This window comes from Typopeltis vanoorti, chromosome 8 (assembly GCF_054136105.1).
Source record: "Typopeltis vanoorti isolate ZY-2024b chromosome 8, IOZ_Tvanoo_1.0, whole genome shotgun sequence".
Classification (NCBI taxonomy): Eukaryota; Metazoa; Arthropoda; class Arachnida; order Uropygi; family Thelyphonidae; genus Typopeltis; species Typopeltis vanoorti.
Genome location: NC_143556.1, coordinates 122,400,852 through 122,427,688, shown reverse-complemented (window position 1 = coordinate 122,427,688; position 26,837 = coordinate 122,400,852). Strand labels below are relative to the sequence as shown.

At 36.2% G+C, this 26,837-nt stretch overlaps 1 protein-coding gene across 1 annotated transcript in view; it reads right to left on the bottom strand.

Annotated features, from left to right (window-relative positions):
* Positions 1 to 26,837, bottom strand: part of Cubn (Cubilin) — a 2,223,842-nt gene that overhangs the window by 439,494 nt on the left and 1,757,511 nt on the right. The window contains exon 57 of the mRNA XM_090396294.1: positions 6,913 to 7,065. Within this exon, the coding sequence (XP_090252420.1) occupies positions 6,913 to 7,065 (153 nt within the window). The remainder of the gene's footprint in view (positions 1 to 6,912; positions 7,066 to 26,837) is intronic.

Genomic DNA, 26,837 nt, shown 5'->3' with positions numbered 1-26,837 from the left:
GTAATTTTTATCTTTTTTTAGTGGTGCATGGTTGGAAAAGAGACTGGAAGTTGTGAAGGTGCTATCTGTAAATGACTTTAAGAGAACAATATGACAAGTGGTGTGCAGACTTAAATGGACCTCTCTTAGTTAGTCATGAACTCGCTAGTGGCACTGAAATAATAATAATTATAAGGCAGAAATTTTTCTTTCAAAAACTCAGGTCTTTCCTCCAGGAAAAAACATACATGCTCACCATAGAACACATGATATTAACAGACAATAATACTGTATTGGGGTAGTTTAGCAAAGATGGTAGACAGTAGTGGCTTGTGGCTTGAAATCGTGTGGGTGCTGCAACTTTCGAAATATACATACACACTATGTGTTTGGATAAAATATCAAAATTATGGTAAAAATTAAAAAAAAATTAAACATGGAAAAATATTGCATATTATGGATAAAATTATACAGATTGGTATAATTCAAAATTACTTAAAAATAAAATATATTCTTCTTGTTTTGTTTCATGAAAAAATATTGTTTATTATCGATAAAATTATACAGTTTAGTATAACCCAAAATTACTTACATTTTTGGACTTTCTTACAATTAAATCCTTTAATTGTAATGTCCAAATATTTAAAGAAATGGAGTAAACATGATAAGCACTACGAACACTGTACTACCGGTGCAAACTGCATATAAACAACAGTGGAACTGTGCAATAGACAGTGGCGCATTACGCTAATAGCTCGTATCTCACTATGACATGCATATGCTTGTACGCATAGCAATATGGCACTGTGGTAAACACAGTGCTGCTAATGTCCTTGACCGCTAAATCCCTCCGAAGGCCTACGCAAGATGGATTTTTAATATTTTTTATACAAAATAAGAGAATTGTATGGGATTGTTGATGATAAAATTAAATATTACAAGCAAATATAAATAAATTAATAAATATATTTATATATCGAGAAAAATTGGGTGTGCTGCAGTTCCGCAGTGTCTGTGCACAAGCAGCCCCTGATGGTAGATTATGTAGTGGAAGCAGTGTATTGTGTAATGTAGAGCAGCTTCCCATGAGAGTCATGGGCTTCTATAGAGATTTCATGGAAAAGTACTAAACTACTATTATTTTAATATAATATTAAGAGTACCTCTGACCATATTTAAAGTTACATGATATTCAACCACTCCCTACCACAGGGGTGTCTGTGTCAGGGGGTTGCATATTTGATTAATCACAAAAATGCAAATTAAGGGCATTGTAATAATCAATTTTCAGAATTTTCAGGTCAGTGTCAGAGTAATTGCTTCAAATAACTGGTGAAACAGGGAAAAAAAATGGACATTGGAATGATTAGTTTTCAGAATTTTCTGATATTATGAAGGATTCATTCTTTGCATTAGAAAAAATGTAAAGGAAACCATGATGGAAATCACGAGTTGCCCCAGTTCTGAAAATACTTCAGGCCCAAACAGTGTTTGCTTACACTTGGATAAAGGATTAAACCAAGTATATAATTTCTTGGTATCTTTAATTTATAATGGCCACTAGTCTTTTCAGAAATTAATAAAACTACAAATAACAACCATCAAAGTCATTGACTTTGAAAAGTAAGATAACTGGAAGTCAAATATTAGGAGATTCAGTGTCATGTAACTCACTATATATGTATTCAGAAAAAAAAAAATTATGATAACAAGGAAGAAGAGTAATAATACTGAGAGCCAAGGAAATAAACTCGATTACTACAAAGATCCAGAATGAGGGTGGTTCTGTGGATATGAGGTATGAAACTGTTTAGAGTGAGGCAAGAGGCTAAGAGAATGAAATTCACAGTTGTCAATTCCCTGAATATGGAACAAATGTTTCTATAGAAGAGAAAGATAACAATCAGCATATCAGCATGATTTTATAGGTACAAAGTGAGACATCATCATAATGTGATTTTTTTACCACAGTGATATACTCTTCTCCTGTACAGGGTAATGTTCTGAAGAAGAGTAACAGAATTTATAAGTTACTGTGGAATAATAATATTTGGTGACATATTATTGTAAGAAATTCATTGTGTAAGAGCATAGGAATTTGAAACAACACTTAAGCTATTCCATACAGTTTTCAGAGTAATATATAAATTAAGAGAGATGGGTTTGGTTGGATGGAATTATAGCCAAAGCAATTAAGGATATGGAGAGAGTGTATTCTGTATGCATGGGCTTTTTCACTCTCTAGTTGATTTGTTTGTGTTGCAAGATAAAGACATATAGGTGTGCATAATCAGTTAGATGAGTTAACTGCATTATTTCCTATATATATATATACAAGTTGCACAGAAGCGATATGAAAGAGGAGAAGAAGAATGACAACTAGGCCTGAAGATTCTGTTCTATAGCAGTTCTGTTTAAATTGCATACCAATGATACAAAGATTTTTTTTTTTTTTTTTTTTTGGTGGAGGGTGGTGGCAGAATTCAGTTTTGTGCATATAATACAATGATGGAGTGTTATGAATAATGAAGTTTAAGCACAGTGCTTTCAAGGAAATATGAATAGTCTGGCCAGGTGTATATAGGAGTGAAGTGTGATGCAGCTTAATGTGTATAACTGCAAAGATTCTGCACTTTGAAATCCAGAGATAAGAAGGTTAAATGGTTTAGAGATGGAAGGGCATGATGTGTTTCATGAGGTTAGAAGGAGTAAAAAGGGAGGGGGGAAGTGCTGTTGATGATAGAGAAAGAGTTATGTCCATACAAGGTAGAGATGCAAGAGGGAAATAGTGCCAGTGGTTATGAGGCAGTATGGTGTGAGATAGAGGTGAATGGAATCAAATACTTGGTTGGATGTTGTTAAAGACCAGGTAATGTGGATGGTGGCGATAATGAACTGCATAATCAAATTAGTCAAGCAAATAAGAAAAGGGTGATCATAATGGGTGATTTTAATTACGCAAATATAGACTGGAATGATGAGATAGCAACTGGAAGTAAAGAAAATGAGTTTCTTGACTATTTGAGGGATAACTACCTCAGACAGTATGTAACAGAGGACACGCGAGGATTGAGGGTCTTGAATTTGGTCATCGCATCAGAGGATGTAATTATAAATGAGGTGTCAAAGCATCCACCAATTGGCGAGAGTGACCATGAAGTGATTACCTGGGTGGTTGCCAGCAGTGTGAGGACCTCTGTGAAAAAAGGGTATATATGGAACTACAAGGGAGGTGATTATGAAGAGCTCAGGAGACAGCTTGCAGGTGTAGCATGGAATGAGGAGTTAGTTGGAAAAGAGATCAATGCAGCTTGTGGGATTTTCAAAAACGATCTAGTAGATGCAATGTCTAAGTGTATTCCAAGAGTGAGAAGGTTAAATGAGGTAGGTGTGAGATGAATGAATAAAGAGATTAAGCATGCGATACAGAGAAAGGGGGCATTGTGGAGGAAGCATAAGAGAATTGGAAATGACCTATTCCATGAGGTCTACAAAGACCAGGCATGGAGATTGACTTGGTTGGTGAAGATAGCTAAAGAGAGGTATAAACAGCAGTTAGCTAATGAAGTCAAAAAGAATCCTAAGGAGTTCTTTTGATATGTAGCCAGCAAAAGAAAGAATGCTTACGGAAGGATGACAATGATAGGAGAAAAGGTAATAAAGACAGCTGTTGCAGAATATGTGGTGGAGATACTTAATGAGCAATTGATAAAGGTCTTTCAATCTTGTGAATGTGACTTCATGGAGAGATTGAGAGCAGTAGATGATGGGAAGGAGAGACTGGTTGTAAGTGAGCACGAGGTGTATGGGGAGTTGAGTAAACTAGATGTTAATAAGGCTGTGGGACTTGATAATATATCACCAAGTATTCTGAAGGAATGTGCCAGGGAGCTGACATATTTTTTAATACGAGTCTTGCACTTGGTCAAGTCCGTAAGGAGTGGAAGGAGGGCAAGATTGTGCCATTTCATAAAGTTGTTGGAGAAGCTTGTGAGAACTAGGATCCAAAGTTGGGTGTTGACAACAATGGTATTATGTTTGATGGACAGCATGGATTTGCTAAAGGGAGGTAATGTTTTAGTAATCTACTTACTTATTACAATAAAGTGACTGCTCCCTTGGACAGAGGAGAAGGATATACAGTAATATACTTTGATTTTGCAAATGCTTTTGATAGAGTACCTCATGAGGAATTGATAGTCAAACTAGAGCAGATGGGGTTGGATATTAGATTAGCGCATTGGATCGGAGACTGGCTATCTGATAGTTATCAACAAGTTGTGTATGGTTGAGCAATATCCAGAAAAAGGAAAGTCACTGGTGGTGTGCCTCAGGGGTCTGTTTTGGTGCCATTACTGTTTAACTGGTATATTAACGATATAGGTGAAGATTTGGATGGAGATATTCAGTTGTTTGCAGATGATGCAAAGTTGGGACGAAACACGAAGAGTAGTGAAGATGTTCTGGCCTTACAAGACGACCTGAATAAATTGAGTGATTGGGCATGGAAATGGAAATGTAAGTTCAATGTTGAAAAATGTAAGGTTTTAAAATTCGGAAAACAAAGATGGGTTGCAGAATTTATGCTTGGTGAGGATAGAGACCTACAAGTTATTAAGGGGTTGTTATAGGATCAATGCCGGAGAGGTTCTACAGAAAATAGTGGGAGATCGGAGGAAAACAAGAGGTCATCCCTGGAAACTGTATAAAGAGAGTGTGAGTAGGGGAGTGAGAGGGAGGTTTTTTTCGTGTAGAGTTGTGAATAATTGGAATGCCTTGCCTGAGAGCGTGATGTCTGCAAGGAGTTTGAATGTGTTCAAGGCATGGTATGATGAGCTGTGTGTGTGTGTGTGATAAAAGGACCTCCCAGATGAGTCTTTGACTCCATGAGGTCTTGGGGTAATAATAATAATAATAATAAATAATACATTGGTGATACTATGTTTAATGAAATAGAGGAGACAAGAGAGCTTAGAGCGAACATTTTTAGAGAACTGAAGTTTGTGGAGACAACAATACACCACTGGTGAGTAAATTGTCGCGAGAATCTATATCAATGGAGAATGAAGAAACATCCCAAGATTAACCTCATTCACATAATTTGTGGCACCAACTCAGTACCATATGCATCATTTTAAAGCCAGCCTGGTTGGTCGAGTGGTTAGAGTATCCGGTCTCCAGCTAAAAGGCTGTGGGTTCTAATCCCACCATGGGCATGGATGTTTGTGATTGTCTGTGAAAGTATTAGTGGTGATAGTCGGCAGTAAATGGCGCTGATATTAGGTGATGAAGGTTGATGGAGTAGTAACACAAAAAGTTGTGGGGTAGATTCCCTCCCTCGATGAGTCTTTGGACTCTCTGGAAGTGTGATATAATAATAATAATAAAATGTCACAGACAACTATTTTGATAGGATGCTGACAAGCAAAAAAGGAAGTAGTAGTCCCATTTCATAAGGCCTTGGCCCATATCATTACTGTATGAAAATCTCATTGCATAGAATTCAGAGCAATAATGCACCCCAACAGCGACTTGTAGCAAGTTCACTGGCAGTGATATAAACAGTGGAGACTGTGACAACAACCAGTCTCTGATTTCAAGTTACACATATTGATATATATTATTTAATAAAATATAATTTCTAAATAAAAACTGAATTCAAAATTTCAATAAATCATCTTTTTTAAACTGTAATTATATTATTATTATTACGTAACACTTCCAGGGAGGGAGGGCACTTACTCTACAACTAACTGCAACTACACCAATGCCATCTACCACCACCACCACTAGTATTTCTACAGACAATCACAAATATCCAAGCCCACGGCAGGATTCAAATCCGAAGCCTTTTGGCTGGAGAGCGGATACGCTAACCACTTAGACAACCAGGTCAGCATATTATGAAAGTTCAAAAATATTTTTCATCTGTTAATAATTCAGATGATAATTCAGAATAATATTTCATGAATTAAGATAGATTACACAAAAGTAAACTTAAAATTTAATAGAGCAAGTGATAATTAGTAAGTAATATGAGAGTTATTTCAACCGTTTAGCATACATAATGAAATATTTATAACAAAATATATTTACAGGCATTAAATATCTCCAATACTGCCTTATCACTGGTGCCCAATGCTTGAATAACTTTTGTATGCTGTTGACCTTGACTTATCAAATACATCAATGTTTTTTGTTGATGTGTTTGATCAGTGACATACCATAAGAAACCTTTTCAATGGTACTTCTTCATTTTCCACAGATTGTTTTTTCTTTCAAATTAGGGAACTTGAGGGCTCATGCCAGGACTCTATGGAGACAGGAGGGAAGAAAAAAAATTGCCATCCATACATTTCTATAAGATCAGATCCTTCATCTGAAACATGTAGTCTCACATTGTCATTCACAATGTGCAATATCTGAAATGAGTCATTCCTCCTCTATTATGAAGTCTTATTTTAATAGAAGAAGAATGAATCCCAGAAATAGAAAATGTAATAAGCTAGACTTGCATTCATGAGCAAGTCTATATGACATGAAGGCAGAAAATATTGCATCATCCATGCTTATGCATGGGTAGTGTAGAGAACTTCTGAAATTCTGTTCAACAGTTTAACATAAATTTCAATCAAAGTGATTGAAAATTAAATATTAAATAAAATGATACAACAATTATTATAAAAATTTAGAAAGATAAGATTTTTTTGCTTTGTTAGGAAAGAAAAATTAAATTAAAATAGTATTAGACAGATAATTTTTGAATATTTTCAAACTGTCACTCTGAAGGAATTTCATTACTCCACATCAGAACTGATTCAGTAGCCTTTCTGAAATGTTCCTGAATAAAAAAATAAAAAATGCTGCATGATACCATTTCTTTTAGAAGTAACCTTAAATATACAAATGATAAGCATTAGCAATATAACTGACCTTCAATTTCAAATTCTGAATTAAACTCCAAAACTATATAGTGACCAGAAGGCTGTAAGATCAAATATTCGCATCTGATACTGGAGGCATAATTATTTGGATAGCCAGGAGATGTGATTATACCTTCAGATGCTGTGAAAACACCTCCACACACTGAACAAAAATAAATAAATAAATAAAATAAAATTAATAAAATATAACAAAAATAACATTAATAATTTTGTGTGAACAAGTGCATAATTTTCTCATAAATTCATAACATAAAAACTTGTTAACTTGACTGAAAAAGAAATACACAGAATTGGAATATGATTGAAAAAAAACTTGTTTGTAAATTTAGCAAATAATTCTCAGCAATCCTTAACAACATTCTCTCAGTATGTGTGAATGAAATGTTTCAAAATACAACTCTCCACAACTGGAAAGGACAAGAGATAGACCATTAACATTGATACTGTATTAATGACAAAGTGTTCCATATTAGCTATCTTCGTAAATTTTTTTCCAAATGAATTGCCTTTTGTGAATGACTTTAAATTTTTCTCTAGTGATCCAGTGGTAGCAGAAATAGCATGCTAAGTAAGATTGGTAATGTGTTTGTATATTAACTATTCTTCCACATGAAAAAAAAAAAAAAAAAAAAATCCATTGCAGCCATAGTATGGGAGACCAGAAGAATAAGGCTCCTATTCCTATAAACTTCAGAATACTAGAAAGGAAATCTAATTTATCATTGGAATGAGTTGATGAAAGATACTAATTTTTGAATCAGTGGAAGTCTAGCAGGATATTAACAGAGCAAACAAGTCCAAGAGCATCCTATGATACCTATGACCATACTTTTATATAGCTGCTAAGGGTGACTTCTTGTTCTCTTCTTGTTCTCTTATTACTGATCATGTATTAAAAGTATTAAAAATTTTCTTCTGCATCTAACTTAGTAATATGTATGTTTTTATCTTATGATTTACATTCTAAGTGTTATAAAGAAGAAACTTAGAGACCATGAAAGTGATTTTTTTTTTAATCAATCCTACACATTAGAGGTCTCAAGACCTCTAACAATACACTGCTGTGTGTGTGTGTGTGGGGGGGCAAGTTATCAGAAAGAAGAAAGGAATCTGTTAAGTGGATGTGTTTCTTGAAGGTTTGGTGGTTGTACATATTGGAGAATATGGTATGATATGGGAAAGACTGTTCCAAAACGACAGAGGTATACAGAATGAAGAGGATGAGAAATTGGTTCTCTGAGGCTGAATGGTATTATGGATGTTGACCAGCAGCTACCTTTGTTCTTAGATAATTAACTACAGAAAAGACATATACTATCTGATCAGAATTATCCACACACCCCTTCATAGTAGTGGATAAAGCTACATATACATCACAATCATGGCTCATTCAGCATAAAAGGAAGCATGAGGTCATGTAATTTTCATAGACAAACATTAACAGTAAATTGGGCCATACTGAAGAGCTCAGTAACTTTCAACATTGCACTATCATATGATGCTACCTTTGCAACCTTTATTCTCTGCTTCAGATTCTTCAATCAATTGCAAGTGATGTTATTGTGAAATAAAAATGCATTGAAGCAATAACAGCAACACAATTATAATCTGATAAGCCATGTTCAGATTGCTGAAACATGAAGCAAGTAGCATGAAAACATCACCTGTCCTTGGTTGAAACACTTACTACTGCGTTCCAAAATGCCTCTCCAAGCAGGGCTGCATCTACCATTAGGTGCAAGATAAGGCATCACTCTCTAAGGGGGCCAAATTTTAAAACCTTACGCTTCACAAAGAACAATAAAAAAAACAGCATCGTTATAGTTGCAAAATAAAATACTTATTTTTAAATATTAAATTCATAACATAAAAACTAGAGGCAGCTGAATTTGTGAGGCCTTCCACTTCCATTTGAAATACATTGTTCTTTCCTTAGAATATAAAACTAACAGGAACTCCTGTATTCCATAAAATTCATGTATGTAAGCGTACCATTTCTTTGCTGGATGTATATACATGTCAGCAAACATGAATAATATTCTATCCACCTGTTGAAAGAACATTGATAAGAAGTGCAGTTTGACAGTCATGTCCATTAGGAGGGGCAATAATCCTTCACGCTGAAAAGAACACTTAACTAGATTACCTGGCATACGTAGTAGATACGTTCAGTTGCCTACAGCAAGAAATGCAGTTGCTTGCCGTTTGCACGGTAACTGGTATCCAAGTTATATCAGACTAAATACCTAAGTAATATTCCTTATTTGCTGATTGTTTATATCGTATAATTATAGTTTTCAATGCCAGCACAAAATAAGAAATCCTTTCATACTTTCTTCACTACCAATTTTTTGTTAATTATGTTAATCGCCAAAATATATTAAAATTATCCCAGAACTTGATTGAAGATGATTATTTTTGTCAAACGATCGTTTTATAAATTCATGAAACTCCGAATCTAAAAATGAATACAGCCTCCATATGTTCCAAATTAAGTTTTCTTTTTTATTCATACTCTTAGATTGAAGGTTAGTACACAGATTGCACGAAGGTTCGCACTTTTAAATTTTGCTTTATAGAGAATCGTACATAAATCTTGAATCATATCATATAATGCATAATTTTTATAACGTAATCTGTAGGTTTTTGCATTACAACTTTCTTGGTTCCCCCCTAATCACTCACTACAAATCGAAATAAACGGCAGTTATGAAGTCAACTGTTATGTATATATTTTTTACTAATTTCGATATTATGCAGCAGTTTTGAAGTAGCGAAATTTTCCCTACAGTTTATCTTTCGAAATATGTGTAGGTGCATGCGTCAAAATGAAATTTTATTTCCAAAATTTTAATAACAGAATTAATTCGCCTTTAATTTCATGAGGTCTACAAAGACCAGGCAAGGAGGGTGACTTGGTTGGTAAGAGTAGCTAAAGAGAGGTATGAACAGCAGTTAGCAAATGAAGCCAAAAAGAATCCCAGGGAGTTCTTTCGATATGTAGCCAGCAAAAGAAAGAATGCTTATGGAAGAATGACATTGAATGGAGGAAATGGTATCAAGACAGCTGTTCCAGAATGTGTGGTGGAGATACTTAATGAGCAGTTCATAAAGATCTTTCAATTTTGTGAATGTGACTTCTTGGAGAGATTGAGAGCAGTTGATGATGGGGAGGAGTGACTGACTGTAAGTGAGCAAGAGGTGTTTGGGGAGTTGAGTAAACTAGATGTCAATAAGGCTCTGGGACTTGATAATATATCACTGCGTATTCTGAAGGAATGTGCAAAAGAGCTGACACCTTCCTTGACATATTTATTTAGTACGAGTCTTGCACTTGGTCAAGTTCCTAAAGAGTGGAAGGAGGGCAAGATTGTGCCACTTCATAAAGAAGGTGATCGAACTAAAGCATCAAACTATAGGCCTATCTGTGTGTCAGGTGTTGTGGTTAAGTTGTTAAAGAAGCTTGTGAGAACTAGGACCCAGAGTTGGGTTGAAAACAATGGTATAATCTTTGATGGACAGCATGGATTTGCTAAAGGGAGGTCATGTTTTAGTAATCTACTTATTTATTACAATAAAGTGACTGCTTCCTTGGACAGAGGAGAAGGATACACAGTAATATACTTGGATTTTGCAAAAGCTTTTGATAGAGTACCTCATGATAAGTTGACAGTGAAGCTAGAGCAGATGGGGTTGGATATTAGATTAGTGCATTGGATTGGAAACTGGCTATCTGATAGGTATCAACAAGTTGTGTATGGGGGTGATATCCAGGAAAAGGAAAGTCACTAGTGGAGTGCCTCAGGGGTCTGTTTTAAGGCCATTACTATTTAACTTGTATATTAATGACATTGGCAAAGATTTGGATGGAGATATTCAGTTGTTTGCAGATGATGCAAAGTTGGGACGAACCATAAAGAGTAGTGAAGATGTTGTAGTCTTGCAAGAAGACTTGAATAAATTGAGTTTTTGGGCAAGCAAATGGGGATGTGAGTTCAATGTTGCAAAATGTAAGGTTTTAAAATATGGAAAACAAAGATGGGATGCAGAATTTATGCTTGGTGAGAATATATTGTTGGAGGTAGAGGAAATAAGAGATCTGGGGGTGATAGTAGATAAGGATCTAAAATTTAGGGGACACATCGCCAAAATTGTGAATACAACACAAAGACTTCTCAAAATGATACGGAGGACACTGATGTGTAGAAGTAGGGAGATTCTTGTTCCATTGTATAAGGCTTTGATTAGGCCACACATGGACTATTGTGCCCATATTTGGTGGCCGGGTTTTCAGAAGGATGAAGAGATGTTGGAAAGCGTCCAAAGGCGACTGACTAAGGTAGTTTCTTCCCTCTGGAATGTTGAGTATGAGGAAAGATTGAGAAGATGTAATTTGCAGAGTCTGGTGGAGAGAAGGAAAAAGGGAATCAATGATAGAGACCTCTAAAAGTTGGTAAGTGGTTGTTATAAGATCAATGGTGGAGAAGTTCTACAGAGAATAGTGGGAGATCAGGGGAGAACCAGAGGTCATCCCTGGAAACTGTATAAAGAGGGTGTGAGTAGGGGAGTGAGAGGCAGGTTTTTTTCGTGCAGAGTTGTGAATAATTCGAATGCCTTGCCTGAGAGCGTGGTGTCTGCAAGGAGTTTGAGTGTGTATAAGACACGGTGTGATGAGATGTGTGTGTGATAAAAGGAAATCCGAGATGAGTCTTTGACTCCATGAGGTCTTATTTAATAATAATAATAATAATGGCTAGCTCACCCCCCCCCCATCCCAAAATTATCACTACACACACACACACAAACACACAAAATACTGTTAGATAACATATGTGCACTTTGTTTTTGTTTTTCCATTCGTTATTTTTCCAAAGTAATTGTACCAGAGAACTTTGAATATTCTGATATCAAAATTAAATTGTGATTATTATAAATTAGCAAATGTTGTATATTTTTTCATTTATATTATTTCCTGATAAGTATAAATCATTAAATTATGTAATATTGGTCAAATTATTGTTTAAAAAACAGTTTCATCCCACAAAAGCAATATCAGAATAAAATGTTTTGAACATTTATAAAGCAATCAGAAAGGTGAAGAATAAAATGAAATAAATTTCCGCGTGTATTCGGCTTTTGGCAAGGACTTTTTACTGTGTCTACCGGATGTGTTCGTTTCTCACTTTCTCAATAATTTTCGTTAGCTTACTGACTGTTACTCAAGCAGAAAGGTATATGTCTATAACCCTCTCTCCCCCAAATGGTTATGTAATACATATGTGCCTTTTCTTTTAAATAATTCAAAACTTTTTTTTTTCAAGATAATTGTATCAAATTATTTATAATTTTTCGATAATAAAATTGAAACTCATCATTATAAATTAAGAAAGAATTTTGGTATAACTGTTGTATCAGCCTGTAAAAGATATGTCAGTATTTCTGTGTTAGGATGTCTGTAATCAACAATGGAATACGAAACAAGACATTCTTAATGTATTCTGCACTATAGCCAGGCAATTCACCCCAAATTCAGGGAAACTAGATTTATTAAGGGGGGCGGGAGTAGATATACAGTCCTTAGGGAGGCAGTTGAATGTATGAATGAATATAATATGCCCAAGCGAATAAGGACAACAAATCAGAGTGGGATAGTTAATATAAGGCATGAAGGTAGGGTTGGGGCTAATGGGGGGTCTTAAATTAATGTACACTAATGCTAGGAGTATTAGGAACTAGAAGGACGAGTTTTTGGCCAAGGTTGGCACTTCCAGACCACAGGTTATTGGTATTAGTGAACTATGGTTGACTGTATATGATATAGCTAGTGGGATTGAATGTGATGGGTATAGTGTGTGAACGGGAGAATAAAATAGGAGGATGAGTATTGTTGATGATAGCTGATGAGCTACAGCCAAGGAGAATAGAAGTTGAATTGCAGCATAGAGAAAAGAGCACATCTGTGGCCATTCGGTGTGAATTTGTGGCTAGCAGAACTAAATATACAATTGGGTGCTGCTATAGACCAGGTGATGGAAAAGATGGTGGTGACAGTAGGCACAAGCAAATAGAAGAAATGAGTGGAAGGAGGGTGATTATTATAGGAGATTTCAACTATGGTTGCATTGATTGGAGTGAGGAGAGGATATATGGGAGAAGGAATTGGATTTTATGCAGTTATTAAGGGATAACTATTTGCGACAGCATGTAATGGAAAATACTAGGGGTCAGAGAGTGCTTGACCTAGTAATTACATCTGAGGATTTGGTAACAAATATGACCACATTGCCACCAATTGGTGAGAGTGATCATAGGGTCTTGACTTGGGAGGTGGCTAAAGGTGTAGAATTTTCAATTAAGACAGGGTAGATGTGGAATTATTGGGCTGGAAAGTATGACAAGCTTAGGAGTTTGATTGGTTCAGTACCATGGCATGTACAACTGCAAGGACTAGAAGTCGATAGTGCATGGGAGGTAGTTAAGAAGTGTTTGCATGAAGCAATGGCTGACTGTATACCTAGAGACCGAATAATAAATCAACTAGGGTTAAATGGATGAATAACACCATTAAGCTTGAGCTGCAAAAAAAGAAACAACTATGGAGGGAATTTAAGGAGAAAGGTGACCGGCAGGCACACGAACGGTAAAAAGCGCAGGCCAGAAGGGTAACGAGTGTGGTAAGAAAAGCAAAAAAAAGGATTACGAAAGAACATTGGCCATGCAGGTTAAAGAGAATCCTAAACAGTTTTTTAGATATGTTGCAAGTAAAAGGAAAAATGCACATGGCAGAATGATTTTAAAGAATGCCGATGGTAGAGAGGTAACTGAATCAGTTGATATAGATGAGTTACTGAGCGAGCATTTTGCAAGAATATATCATCCAGGTGGTGACATTGCAGAAACGAATGTACCAGTAGATTATACAGGAATTGTATTGAATGAAGTGGAGGTGAGAAGTCTATTACATTACCTCAATGTCAATACATCAGTGGGATTGGATGGTATACCAGCTCGTGTCATATGAGAAACAGCTAAAGAATTGCCAGTACCCTTGGCCATTTTGTTTTATTTGAGTCTCGGGTCTGGGTTAGTCCCAAGGGGGTGGAAAGAGGGGAAAATAGTTCCACTGCATAAAGGTGGTTCCAAGTCTGCTGTTGTAAATTACCGACCGATTAGAATATCAGGAATCGTTGTCAGGGTCTTAGAGAAATTAGTCAAGAAAAGAATACAGGATTGGATAGATGAAAATGGGATATTGTAAGGGGGACAACATGATTTTGTGAAGGGTAGATCATTCCTCAGTAACTTGCTCACATTTTATAACACAGTGACGGCTGAACTGGATAGGGGTAATGGGTTTACAGTAATACTACTGGACCTTGCCAAAGCTTTTGATAGGATACCACATAGAACCCTAATCAGTAAACTGGAGCAGATAGGGATAGATATAGGGTTGGTGAGAATGATAGGAGGGTGGTTGAAGGAGAGATACCAGAGAGTGGATTATTCAGGAGTGGAGACTAAAAGACGGCTTATGACTAGTAGAGTGCCACAGGGCTATGTTCTTGGACCACTGCTTTTCAATTTGTTCATCAATGATATAGGAAAGGATTTGAGAGGAAGTGTTCACTTGTTTGCTGATGATGCAAAGTTGGGTAGAGTAATTATGAGTGCACAGGATGTCAAAATTTTACAGGATGATTTGGATAGATTGGAGGATTTTACTAGGTAAAATGGATGTCAATTTAATGTGCTATTCTTTTCACTTTGGGGTGAAAAGAATAGCAGCAGTATATCGCATTGGTGGAACCGTACTCCAGGAGATTGATGAGGCCAGGGATTTGGGAGTGTTGGTGGATAGGGAATTGAAGTTTAGGGGGCACATTGCAAAAGTGACTAAAACAGCTCACCAAATCACTTGGCTACTGAAAAATACTTTAACATGCAGAGACAAAAAAGTTGATTCCTCTGTATTGAGCCGTGATAAGATCCCATCTGGACTACTGTGCCCAGTTATGGGCACCAGGGTTTCTTTGTCATGGGGAGGAAGTGGAGAGGATCCAGAGACGAGTGGCCAAGATGATAGCAGGTCTGTGGAATGAACCTAATGGGAATAGGTTGAAGATTTGTGGGTTGCAGAAATTGGTCGATAGGCTAAGGAGGGGTGATATGATTGAGACATTCAAATTACTGAAGGGTTTCTATAAGATTGATCCAGAAGATATTTTTGAAAATATGATTGGTGGTGGGAGGAGTACGGGCCATGACTGGAAGCTGGGCAAGAGCGTGGTTGACAAGGGTGTTAGAGCTAGGTTTTTTACTTGGTGAGTAGTGAATGAGTGGAATAAGCTTCCAGAGCCTGTTGTGGGTGCTACGACCGTGAATGAGTTCAAGGCAAGGTATGATAGATACTGTGTGAATGTTGAATAGTTGCTCTTGACATGATGTTAGGGCTTCCCTCGATGAGTCTGTCGACTCCTTGGAGTTGTCCGGAACAACAACAACAACAATAATAATAATTCAGTGTGATTTCTGGGAAAACTTTCTTAATAGCGGTGAGTAATCTAAGTTTAGCTTTTCCTCCAGCTAAGAGGATTATTATGGAGTATTTCGAAGATGTAGTAATATTTAGAATTAAAAAAAATTAAATGAATAACAAAAATAACAGTACTGAAATTTCAGCAGACTGATGAACAACTGATATCAGATTGCAAAGAAATAGTAAAGAATTAGCTCAGACAGAAGAACAATATTATTGCTTTATTTTATTTTATTTTTTTTTGTCAAAACAGTAAACTGAAGTAACATATTTTGAATACTGTCTGAAAGCTTTCAAACAAGTGGAAATTTAAAGTAGTTATGTAATTGAGTTCCAGGAGAGGAGAAGGGAGGTATGTGCAGTAGAAAATCTTCAAAATGACATAAATTTTGAATTATTTCGTGTAGGATATCATTCATTAGTCTTTATTTGAGTTGTAAGTCAGCAGTTAGAATTGAAGGAAGTACAGGAAGATGGTTTAATGTTAAATATGGTGTGAGACAAGGATGAACAATATCCCCTCTGTTATTCATTATCTATATGGATCACATTATGAAGGAAAGTGGTATTAAACATGATATCAAAATCGAGAGATGTTAATGTCAGCTCTTTGCTTTATGCAGATGATGTTATACTTCTAAATAAATCCGCTACAAATTTGCAAGATCCTCTGACCAAATTGAATAGCTGTTGTAACAGATATGGTATGAAGGTCAGCAATAAAAAGACAAAGACAATGAAAATAGGCAGAATCATTGAAAATGTCAACTGTGTTGTGAATGGAGAACCTGGGGAACAAGTAAAACATTTCAGCTACTTAGGCAAGATTTTTACTGAAGATGGTAAATTAAATATGGAAATAGACAACAGAATCAGCAAAGCTGGTATGGTGGGAAGTCAACTGAATAAATTCATATGGAATAAGAAAGAAATTAGTTGGAACACTAAATTAGCTGTATACAAGACAGTGTTCAAACCAGTTTTAACTTATGGATCTGAGAGCTGGGTCAGAAGTAAAACACTTGATCAAAGACTAGAGACCACAGATATGAGAGTCCTGAGAAAGATTATAGGCGTTAACAGGTGGCATCAATGGCAATATCATATTAAAAACGAGGGTATTAGGAAAGAACTTGACATCGTCAGCATCCAGGAATGCATTAGCAGAGCTAATCTTAGGTGGTATGGTCACTTAAACAGAATGGGTGAGGAAAGATTAGCAAAACAAGTGTTCTCTACCAGGTTGGCAGCAAAACGACCCAGAGGAAGACCAAGATATAGGTGGATTGATACAGTACAAAGTGCCTTAGATGATAGAAATATAAGATCTGATAATTTTGGAGTCTTGACAAGTAACAGACTGATTTGGAGGAAAATTGTAGATAGGAAGTTAGTAATGATGTAATTTTTTTCATGTAATACTACCATATCCTGTACACCCCTTGTGGGTACATCGCAGGAATTTGATGATGATGATGATGATGATGATGATGATGGATATCATTCATATTATATTTTCAGCATATCTATAGTCGTTACATTGCATATTATAGTAATGCGATCCTAAAAAAAAAAAAAAATCTGTTGCAGTTTTAAGCAAAAGACAAAGCTGAAGAATCTCTGATAAAATACTATTGGATATAAATTTTTGATGTTAAAAAGACTCACAATCAGAAACTCCGAGTAATGTAGTTTAACATCATTTTTTGTTCATAAAAAAATATCGTTCCTAAAATTGAAATGTGCGACCCATATAATCTTATTTTGCAAGGAAAGAAAGCAACTTGTCATATTTATTTCAATAAATGTTATTTAAAAAATATAAATATTTGACTTAATATTTCCAATGGAAACAAACACTTTGATTATTTATTTGCGCACATGTGAAATTCGTTTTTATTTTGGGAAGAGACAATAAATAAATTGTGCAGCAAAAAAGGATCAAATGTAGAAGGGCAGTAAACAAAATTCTAAGTAATACAGTGCACATAAAGATAATAATCCGTTAATGGTGGGGGTGGGACTAATTGCATTTTAACAGACAGAATTCTACCTTTTTATTAGTTTAAAGGGATTTCGAGTATATTTGTGAACAGATATATTCAACATAATTTAGCTAGCTTAGTTGTAAAAAGTGCTACGTTTGAAATATTAGCGGCATAATAATAAAATAGCAAAATTCATAATGCTTCAGAACAACTTAATAATTTTTATAATACCAAAACAAGTTGAGATACATCAGTAGACATCTATTATTATTAATATTAGAGTCCTTTTAATTATGAACTCTATAAAGATATACTTAATAAATTGGTTGTATTTTTATGTTTTTACTTAAATAAACTAGTTTCATTTTGTCACAGATGGTTTTCGCTTCTGGACTACCTGGACTTTTAGACTATTGTTCTCATTAATATTTCTAAATTCCAATCTCCTTCTCTGGAAATTTTCTCTTAGTAAATGTTTGACTTGTGTTGACCGACCTCTGAGTGACTTAGCAGTTTAATCCATAATGTTCTTAAGAATATTTCACTCTGTGATTTCCCAGATTTCTGTTAGGAAAGAACAGATCGCTGAGTATTGAACTTGCGATTATTTTGAAACACGTTCCTGAGACAACAGAGATTTTTTTTCTCTGCTGCTGCTCTTTGTATTAATTAGTTCAGTAAGAGCAGCTTCTATAAACAGATCATTTGATTTTAAAGTTTATTATTATTTATAAATTAAGCAGATTTTTCGGTTAACTTTTTGTGCATCAGCTTATTTTAGGGTAAAATGTCCAGTAGAAAAGTGGATGTTTGCAAGCATAGCAAGTTATAGTTACCATTAACATTACTATAGTTAGTATAAGGCATCAAAATAGCAATCGGACAAACAGGCTTCTGCAATTCATGTATACTAATGCCAGAAGTATTAGGAACAAAAAGGAAGAATTTTTGGCCTTGGTTGGCAATTCCAGGCCAAACGTTATTGGCATTAGTGAAACATGGCTGACAGAAGATGAGATAGCTAGTGGGATTGAATGTAAGGGGTATAGTGTGTTCAGGAGTGACAGGGAGAATAAAATGGGGGTAGGAGTGTTACTGATGATTGCTGATGAGCTGCAGCCAAGGAGAATAGAAGTAGAACTGCAAGATAAAGAAAAGAGCACATTTACAGCTATTTGGTGTGAGATTGAGGCTAGCAGAACAAAATATACAATTGGGTGCTGCTATAGACCAGGTGATGGAAAGGATGGTGGTGACAGTATGCACAAGCAAATAGAAGAAATGATTGGAAGGAGGGTGATTATTATGGGAGATTTCAACTATGGTCGCATTGATTGGAGTGAGGAGAGGACACACGGGAGGAAGGAATTGGATTTTATGCAGTTATTAAGGGATAACTATATGCGACAGAATGTAATGGAAAATACTAGGGGTCAGAGAGTGCTTAACCTAGTAATTGCATCTGAGAATTTCACTGTAACGAATATGACCACATTGCCACCAATTGGTGAGCGTGATCATAAGGTCTTGACTTGAGGGATGGCTAAAGGTGTGGAATTTACAATTAAGACAGGGTACATGTGAAATTATCGGGCTGGTAAGTATGACAAGCTTAGGAGTTTGGTTGGTTCAGTGACATGGCATGTAAAACTGCAAGGGCTGGATGTTGATAGTGCACGGAAGGCGATTAAGAAGTGTTTGTAGAAGGCAATGGCTGACTGTATACCTAGAGTCCAAATAATAAATCAAGTAGACGTTAAACGGATGAATAATACCATTAAGATTGAGCTGCAAAAAAAAGAAACAACTGTGGAGGGAATTTAAGGAGAAAGGTGACTGGCAGGCATATGAACGGTATAAAGCGCAGGCCAAAATGGTAACGAGTATGGTAAGAAAAGCAAAAGAGGATTATGAAAGAACATTAGCCATGCAGGCTAAAGAGAATCCCAAACAGTTTTTTCGATATGCTGCAAGTAAAAGAAAAAATGTATATGGCAGAATTTTAAAGAATGCCGATGGTAGGGAGGTAAACGGATCACTTCATATAGTGGAATTACGAGAACTTTGACTTTGCATGAGTATATCATCCAGGTGGTGACATTGCATGAATGAAAGAACCAACAGCTTATACTGGAATTGTGGTGAATGAAGTGGAGGTGTATAGTCTATTACAAAACCTCAATGTTAATACATTTGTGGGATTGGATGGTATACCAGCTCGTGTCATACGTGAAGCAGCTAAAGAACTGTCAGTGCCCTTGGCCATTTTGTTTAATTTAAGTCTTAGGTCTGGGTTCGTCCCAAGGGGGGTGGAAACAAGGAAAAATAGTTCCACAGCATAAAGGATGTTCCAAGACTGCTGTTTAAAATTACTGACCGATCACCATATCAGGAATCGTTGTCAAGGTCTTGGAGAAAATAGTCCAGAGGAAAATACAGGATTCGATAGATGAAATTGGGATATTGTATGGGGGACAGCATGGTTTTGTTTAGGGTAGATCATACCTCAGTAACTAGCTCACGTTTTATAACACAGTGATGGCTGAACTGGATAAGGGTAATGGGCTTACAGTGATTCTACTGGACCTTGCTAAGGCCTTTGACAGGATACCACATGTATTCTAATCAGTAAACTGTAGCATATAGGGATGGATATAGGGTTGGTGAGATGAATTAGAGGGTGGCTGAAGGAGAGACATCAGGGAGTGGTTTATTAGGGAGTGGAGTCTAAAAGACGGTCTGTGAGTAGTGGTGTGACCCAGGGTTCTGTTCTTGGAACACTACTGTTTAATTTGTTCATTAATGATATAGGAAAGGATTGGAGAGGAAGTGTTTAATTATTTGCTGATGATGCAAAGTTGAGTACAGCAATTGTGAGTGCACAGGATGTCAAAATTTTGCAGAATGATTTGGATAGTTGGGCTAAGGAGAATGGGTCTCAATTTAATATGGAAAAATGTAAGGTTATGCATTTTTGGGTGAAACGATTAGCAGCAATATATCACATTGGTGGAACTCTACTCCTAGAGACTGTCGAGGCAGGGATTTGGGAGTGTTGGTGGACAGGGAGTTGAAATTTAGGGGGTACATTGCAAAAGTAGCTAAATTAGCTCATCAAATCACTTGGTTGCTGAAAAATATTTTAACAAATAGGTTATTGTTCCTCTGTATCGGGCCTTGATAAGACCTCATCTAGACTACTGTGCCCAGATATGGGTGCGAGGGTTCTTCAGGATGAGGAGGAGGTGGAGAGGATCCAGTGTCAGTGACCAAGATGACAGCCGGTCTAAGGAATGAATCTTATGGGAACAGGTTGAAGATCTGGGGGATGCAGTAATTTGTTGACAGGCAGAAAAGGGGTGATATGATTGAGACATTCAAATTACTGTAGGGTTTCTATAAGATTAATTCTGAAGATATTTTTGAGAATAGGACTGGTAGTGGGAGGACTAGGGGCCATACATGGAAGCTGTGCAAGAGTGTGGTTAGTAGGGGTTATAGAGATAGGTTTTTTACTTGGAGAGTGGTGAATGAGTGGAATAAGCTGCCAGAGTCTGTTGTGGGTGTCATGACTGTAAATGAGTTCAAGGCAAAGTATGACAGATATTGTGTGAATGTCGAATAGTTGTTCTTGACGTGATGTTAGGGTCTACCCCGATGAGTTTATGGACTACTTGGAGTTGCCCGTAATAATAATAATAATAAATAATAATAATATCATTATTATTATTATTATTATGGGGAACTCCAAGGAGGCGATAGATTCTTCAATATTGTGAACAGATATATTCAACATAACTTTGCAGGTTTTGTTGTAAAAAGTGCCGCATTTGAATAAATATTACTGGCATAATAATAAAATAGCAAAATTCATAATGCTTCAGAATAACTTGATAATTTTGATAATACCAAAACAAGATGAGACACACCTGTAAAAGTCTATTGAGATTGGATGGTATACCAGCTGGGGTTGTACGTGAAGCGGCTAAAGAATTGTCAGTGCCCTTGACTATTTTGTTTAAGTTGAGTCTCTGGTCTGGGTTAGTCCCGAGGGGTTGGAAAGAGGAGAAAATAGTTCCTCTGCATAAATGAAGTTCCAAGACTGCTGTTGAAAATTACCTATCGATCAGTATATCAGGAGTCGTTGTCAAGGTCTTGGAGAAAGTAGTCAAGAGAAAAATACAAGAATGGATAAATGAAAATGGGATACTGTATGGGGGGGGGGAGAATGGTTTGGTGAAGGATAGATCATGCCTCAGTAATTTGCTCACATTTCATAACACATAATTTAACTCGATAAGGGTAATGGGTTTATAGTGATACTGCTGGACCTTGCTAAGGCCTTTGACAGGATACCACATGTATTCTAATCAGTAAACTGTAGCATATGGGGACAGATATAGGGTTGGTGAGATGGATAGGAGGGTGGGTGATGGAGAGATATCAGAGAGTAGTTTATTCAGGAGCAGAGTCCAAAAGATGGCCTGTGACTAGTGGTGTGCAGCAGGGTTGTGTTCTTGGACCACTACTATTTAATTTGTTTATTAACGATATAGGAAAGGATCTGAGAGGAAGTGTTCATTTGTTGGCTGATGATGCAAAGTTGAGTAGAGCAATAGAGAATGCACATGATGTCAAAATTTTGCAGGATGATTTGGATATTTTGGAGGATTGGGCTAAGGAGAATGGATGTCAATTTAATGTGGAAAAATGTAGAATAAGTAGAATAATGTAGAAAAAATGTAGAATAAATGTAGAAAAAAAAAAGTAGAATAAGCTCTGATCAATAATCTTAATATTTACCCATAATGCAAAGCACATCTCCTGGAGGAGATGTATGATGCTTTGTATTAAAGGCAAGGGGCCACTACCCAGACCGGTTTCGACCTTTATTGAGGTCTCATCACTGTGAGCCAGGCTAGAATTACCAAAATTTTAGGAATACAGAGCTTATAAGTATTTTACCAGAACAAGTTACCATAAGATGTTTTAACCTTATTAAATAAAAATCTCAGGAGGAGATATAAATGTAGAAAGTATTTTACCTTGGGTATAATAAATGTTAAAGATACCAAGCTATTTTAAGCCTGGAAAAACCAGGTTTAAAATAGCTTGATATCTTTAACATTTATTATAACATTTATTATACCCAAGGTAAAATACTTTCTAGTGTAAGGTTATGCATTTTGGGGTGAAAAGATTAGCAATAGTATACCACATTGGTGGAACTGTACTCCAGGAGATTGACAAGGCCAGGGATTTGGGAGTGTTGGTGGATAAGGAGATGAAGTTTAGGGACACACTGCAAAAGTGGCTAAATCAGCTCATCCAATCACTTGGTTACTGAAGAATACTTTGATGAGTAGAGGCAGGCAAGTTATTGTTCCTCTGTAGCGAGCCTTGATAAGACCGCATCTTGACTACTGTGCCCAGATTTTTTTGCCACGGTTTCTTCTTGATGGGGAGGAGGAGGTGGAGAGGATCCAGAGGCGAGTGACCAAGATGATAGCAGGTCTATGGAATGAACTTTATGAGAATAGGATTTGTGGGTTGCAAAAATTGGTTGATAGGCAGAATAGGTGTGATATAATTGAGACATTCAAATTATTACTGAAGGGTTTCTATAAGATTAAGTCAGAGGATATTTTTGAGAACAGGACTGGTGGTGGGAGGACTAGGGGCCATCCATGAATACTGGGCAAGAGTGTGGTAAACAAGGGTGTTAGAGCTAGGTTTTTTACTCGGAGAGTGGTAAATCAGTGGAATAAGCTGCTAGAGTCTGTTGGGGTGCCATGATTGTGAATGAGTTCAAGGCAAAGTATGATAGATACTGCCTGAATGTTGAATAGTTTTTCTTGATACGATGTTAGGGCCTCCCTCAATGAGTCTAAGGACTCCTTGCAGTTGCCCGTGATGATGATGATAATAATAACAATAATAATAACAACAACATTTATTGCCTCTACGTTTTAACTAAAGCTGGAATTATTATGCTTATTGCCAACTTAAAAAAATCAAAGCTGGAGTTGAATAAATCTTAATAATTGTGCAATAAAGTTGGAACTGAATTAATCCTATATATATATATTATCGTTCATATTTACTCGGTAGATAATGTTATAAAAAATTAGTTTGAATGACTATATACCGAGAATGAAAAAGAAAAGATTTAATGTTAAGATACTACTAGTTTTGTTATAAATCAACTTCTTCAGGTATCACAGGCAAAGAATTACATAAAATAACCGAGATATGATAAAATTACATCAACAGATCAAGTATAAAACACAATAGTACATTTTAGAACAGGAATGCGTGCTGGAGTTCCAATTGAAGTTGATTATGTGCGTTAGCTGTCACAAGTGTGTCAATACTGGACAGTGGCAATGTTTGCGTCAGAAAGATTTGTAGCTAAGCTAATTGTTAAAATGGGATAAATTGAGCGATATTTCTCTAAATTCAATAATCTTTCTTTCAAGTTCATATCACACATGGATATTAAAGGTTTGCGGTCAGTCTATGAGGTGTTGGCAACCTTCATCTGAGTTGATAGAGAAGAGAACGTGGCTAGAGAGAGTGCTTGGCCCTGGTCCTATTGTAGGAGATGTCTCTTTGGTGTTCTTCCATACGTAAAAGGATTGATTTAGCTGTCTGTCCGTAATATGGTTTGCAACACTCACACAAAATCTTGAATACTCCTGGATACTGAATAGGAAGATGTTTTGCTTTAGTTCTACTTAGTATGGAGAGAAATTTTGGAAATGTAGTGAAGCAAGTTCTAATGTTAAATTTCTTAAGAATTTTTGCTGGTTTTGGGGAGAGAGGGATGATGTATGGCAACGATATAAAAGCTCTTCGGGGAGAAGAATCTTCAATAGCAGTTGAGCGATGGAAAGAGAAGATTTATCAATCTATTTTAAGAGATCTTTACTAACAGATAAAACAGGAATTGAAAATAAACTCCATTTTCTAAAAAGGACTTTTGTCAACAATGGTTTCTCTCTTAAAACTATTGATAAATTTTCCACTTCCATAGCTCAATTTGTATTTAAAATTCTTCTCCCCCAAGAGCTTTTATATCATTGCCATACATCAGCTCTCTCCCCCGAAAACTGACAAAAATTCTTAATAAATTCGACATTAGAACTTGCTTCACTATGTTTCCAAAACTTCGCTCCATACAAAGTAGAACTAAAGCGAAACATCTTCCTATTCAGTATCCAGGAGTATTCAAGATTTTGTGTGAGTGTCGCAAACCATATTACGGTCAGACAGCTACATCCATCCTTTTATGTATGGAAGAACACCAAAGAGACATCTCCTACAATAGGACCAGGGTCATGGTTTTTCTAGCCATGTTCTCTTCTCTGTCAACTCAGATGAAGGCCAACACCTTGTAGACTGGCTGCAAACTTCTAATATCCATGTGTGTTATGATGAACTCTAAAGAAAGACTGAATCTAGAGAAATATTGCTCGATTCATCCCATATTAACAGCCTCAGGTACAACCTTTCTGATGCACACATTGCCACTGTCCAGTATTGGTGCACTCGTGACAGCTAATGCACATAGTCAACTTCAACTGGAACTCCACCACGCATTCCTGTTTTAAAATGTACTATTGTGTTTTATACTAGATCTGTTGATGTAATTTTATCATGTCTCTATTATTTTATGTAATTCTTTGCCTGTGATACCTGAAGAAGTTGATTTATTCAACGAAACTAGTAGTATCTTAACATTAAATCTTTTCTTTTTCATTCTCGGTATATAGTCATTCAAACTAATTATATATATATATATATATATATATATATTTATGACTATCTGTTATATTATCTCGGAATTGGGATATGTCCATATTTTTATATACACTTACATCCGAGAGTTAGAACAAACAATTAAATTTATTCACAATGCAGCATGTTTCGGCGGAGGGCCGACTTCTTCAGACGTGAAGAACACAGAAAGCAAATAAAAAATAGTATAAAGAAACATTGTGTCGCTGAAATTTGACTATTATAAACTTCAGCTAACTCTGAACTGGAGCTATAGTCCGTGTTAAAGTTCTATTGTCAGGCATCTGTGCATGTGTGACTTCACGAGTGTGCCAATATCTGATAGCAGAGTTGAATGAATCTGGTAAATTGTAACTAAGGGAAAAATTTACAAACAAAATAAAGGATTAGCAATAGGCAAACCCCTCCCCCCATCCCCAATACTAGCCAACATCTTTTTTGAAGACTACGAACAAAGGCAATCTCCTCATCTACTCTTAAGCCAAAAGTCTGGCTGAGATATGTAGTGACATATTCCTTATCTGAGAACACGGTACTGATAACCTTAACACTTTTTTAGATGATTTAACTTACACCAAGACATCAAATTGACCATGGAGATTGAAGAAAATGGATCATTTCCTTTTTTGGATGTAAAACTTCTGACATCTGACTCCATAAAAATCTCCATTTTTAGAAAATCTACACACACGGATAGATACCTGCATGCATCTTCACATCACTATCCAGCACAGAAAATGGTTATCATCTCAACTCTAGTGCATCATGCTAGATCTGTACTGTCAGAAGATGAAGTGCTAAAAAATGAACTACAACATCTAAAAAGAACCTTCACGAGTAACGGACACTCTTCAAAAACTATTAACAAGCATCTATACCGCCACCATCAAAACAACTCAGAAACACAAGACAAACCCAAAGGTTATATCTCCTTACCATACATCAGCTCGCTCTCCAAGAAACTACGAAGAATTTTAAGAAAGTTTAACATAAAAACGTGCTTCTCTACTCTTCCCAAATTAAGATCAATTATAACCAAATGCAAACCAGCTCACAACTATCTACAGTTCCCAGGAGTGTACAAAATTATGTGCAAATGTGGTAAGCCATACTATGGCCAGACTGACAAATCCATCTTTCTATGTCTCGAAGAACACCAGAGAGACATTGCCTACAAAAGAACTAGGGCAAGTGCCCTGTCAAGCCATGTCGTATTTTCAGTAAACACAAATAATGAAGGCTGCCAACATGAGATAAACTGGAGAACAACTTCAAACATTCATATATGCCATGACGAGGTAGAACACCGCATAGTCGAGTTCTAAGGAAATTGTTTTGGACCCTCATCATATAAATAGTAATCTTAATTACAATTTACCAGACTCATTCAATTCTGCTATCAGATATTGGCACACTCATGAAGTCACACGCACACAGATGCCTAACAATAGAACTTTAACATGGACTGTAGCTCCAGTTCAAAGTTAACTGAAGTTTATAATAGTCAAATTTCATTGACACAATGTTTCTTTAGTGTTTTTTATTTGTTTCTGTGTTTCTTCATACCTGAAGAAGTCGGCTCTCTGACGA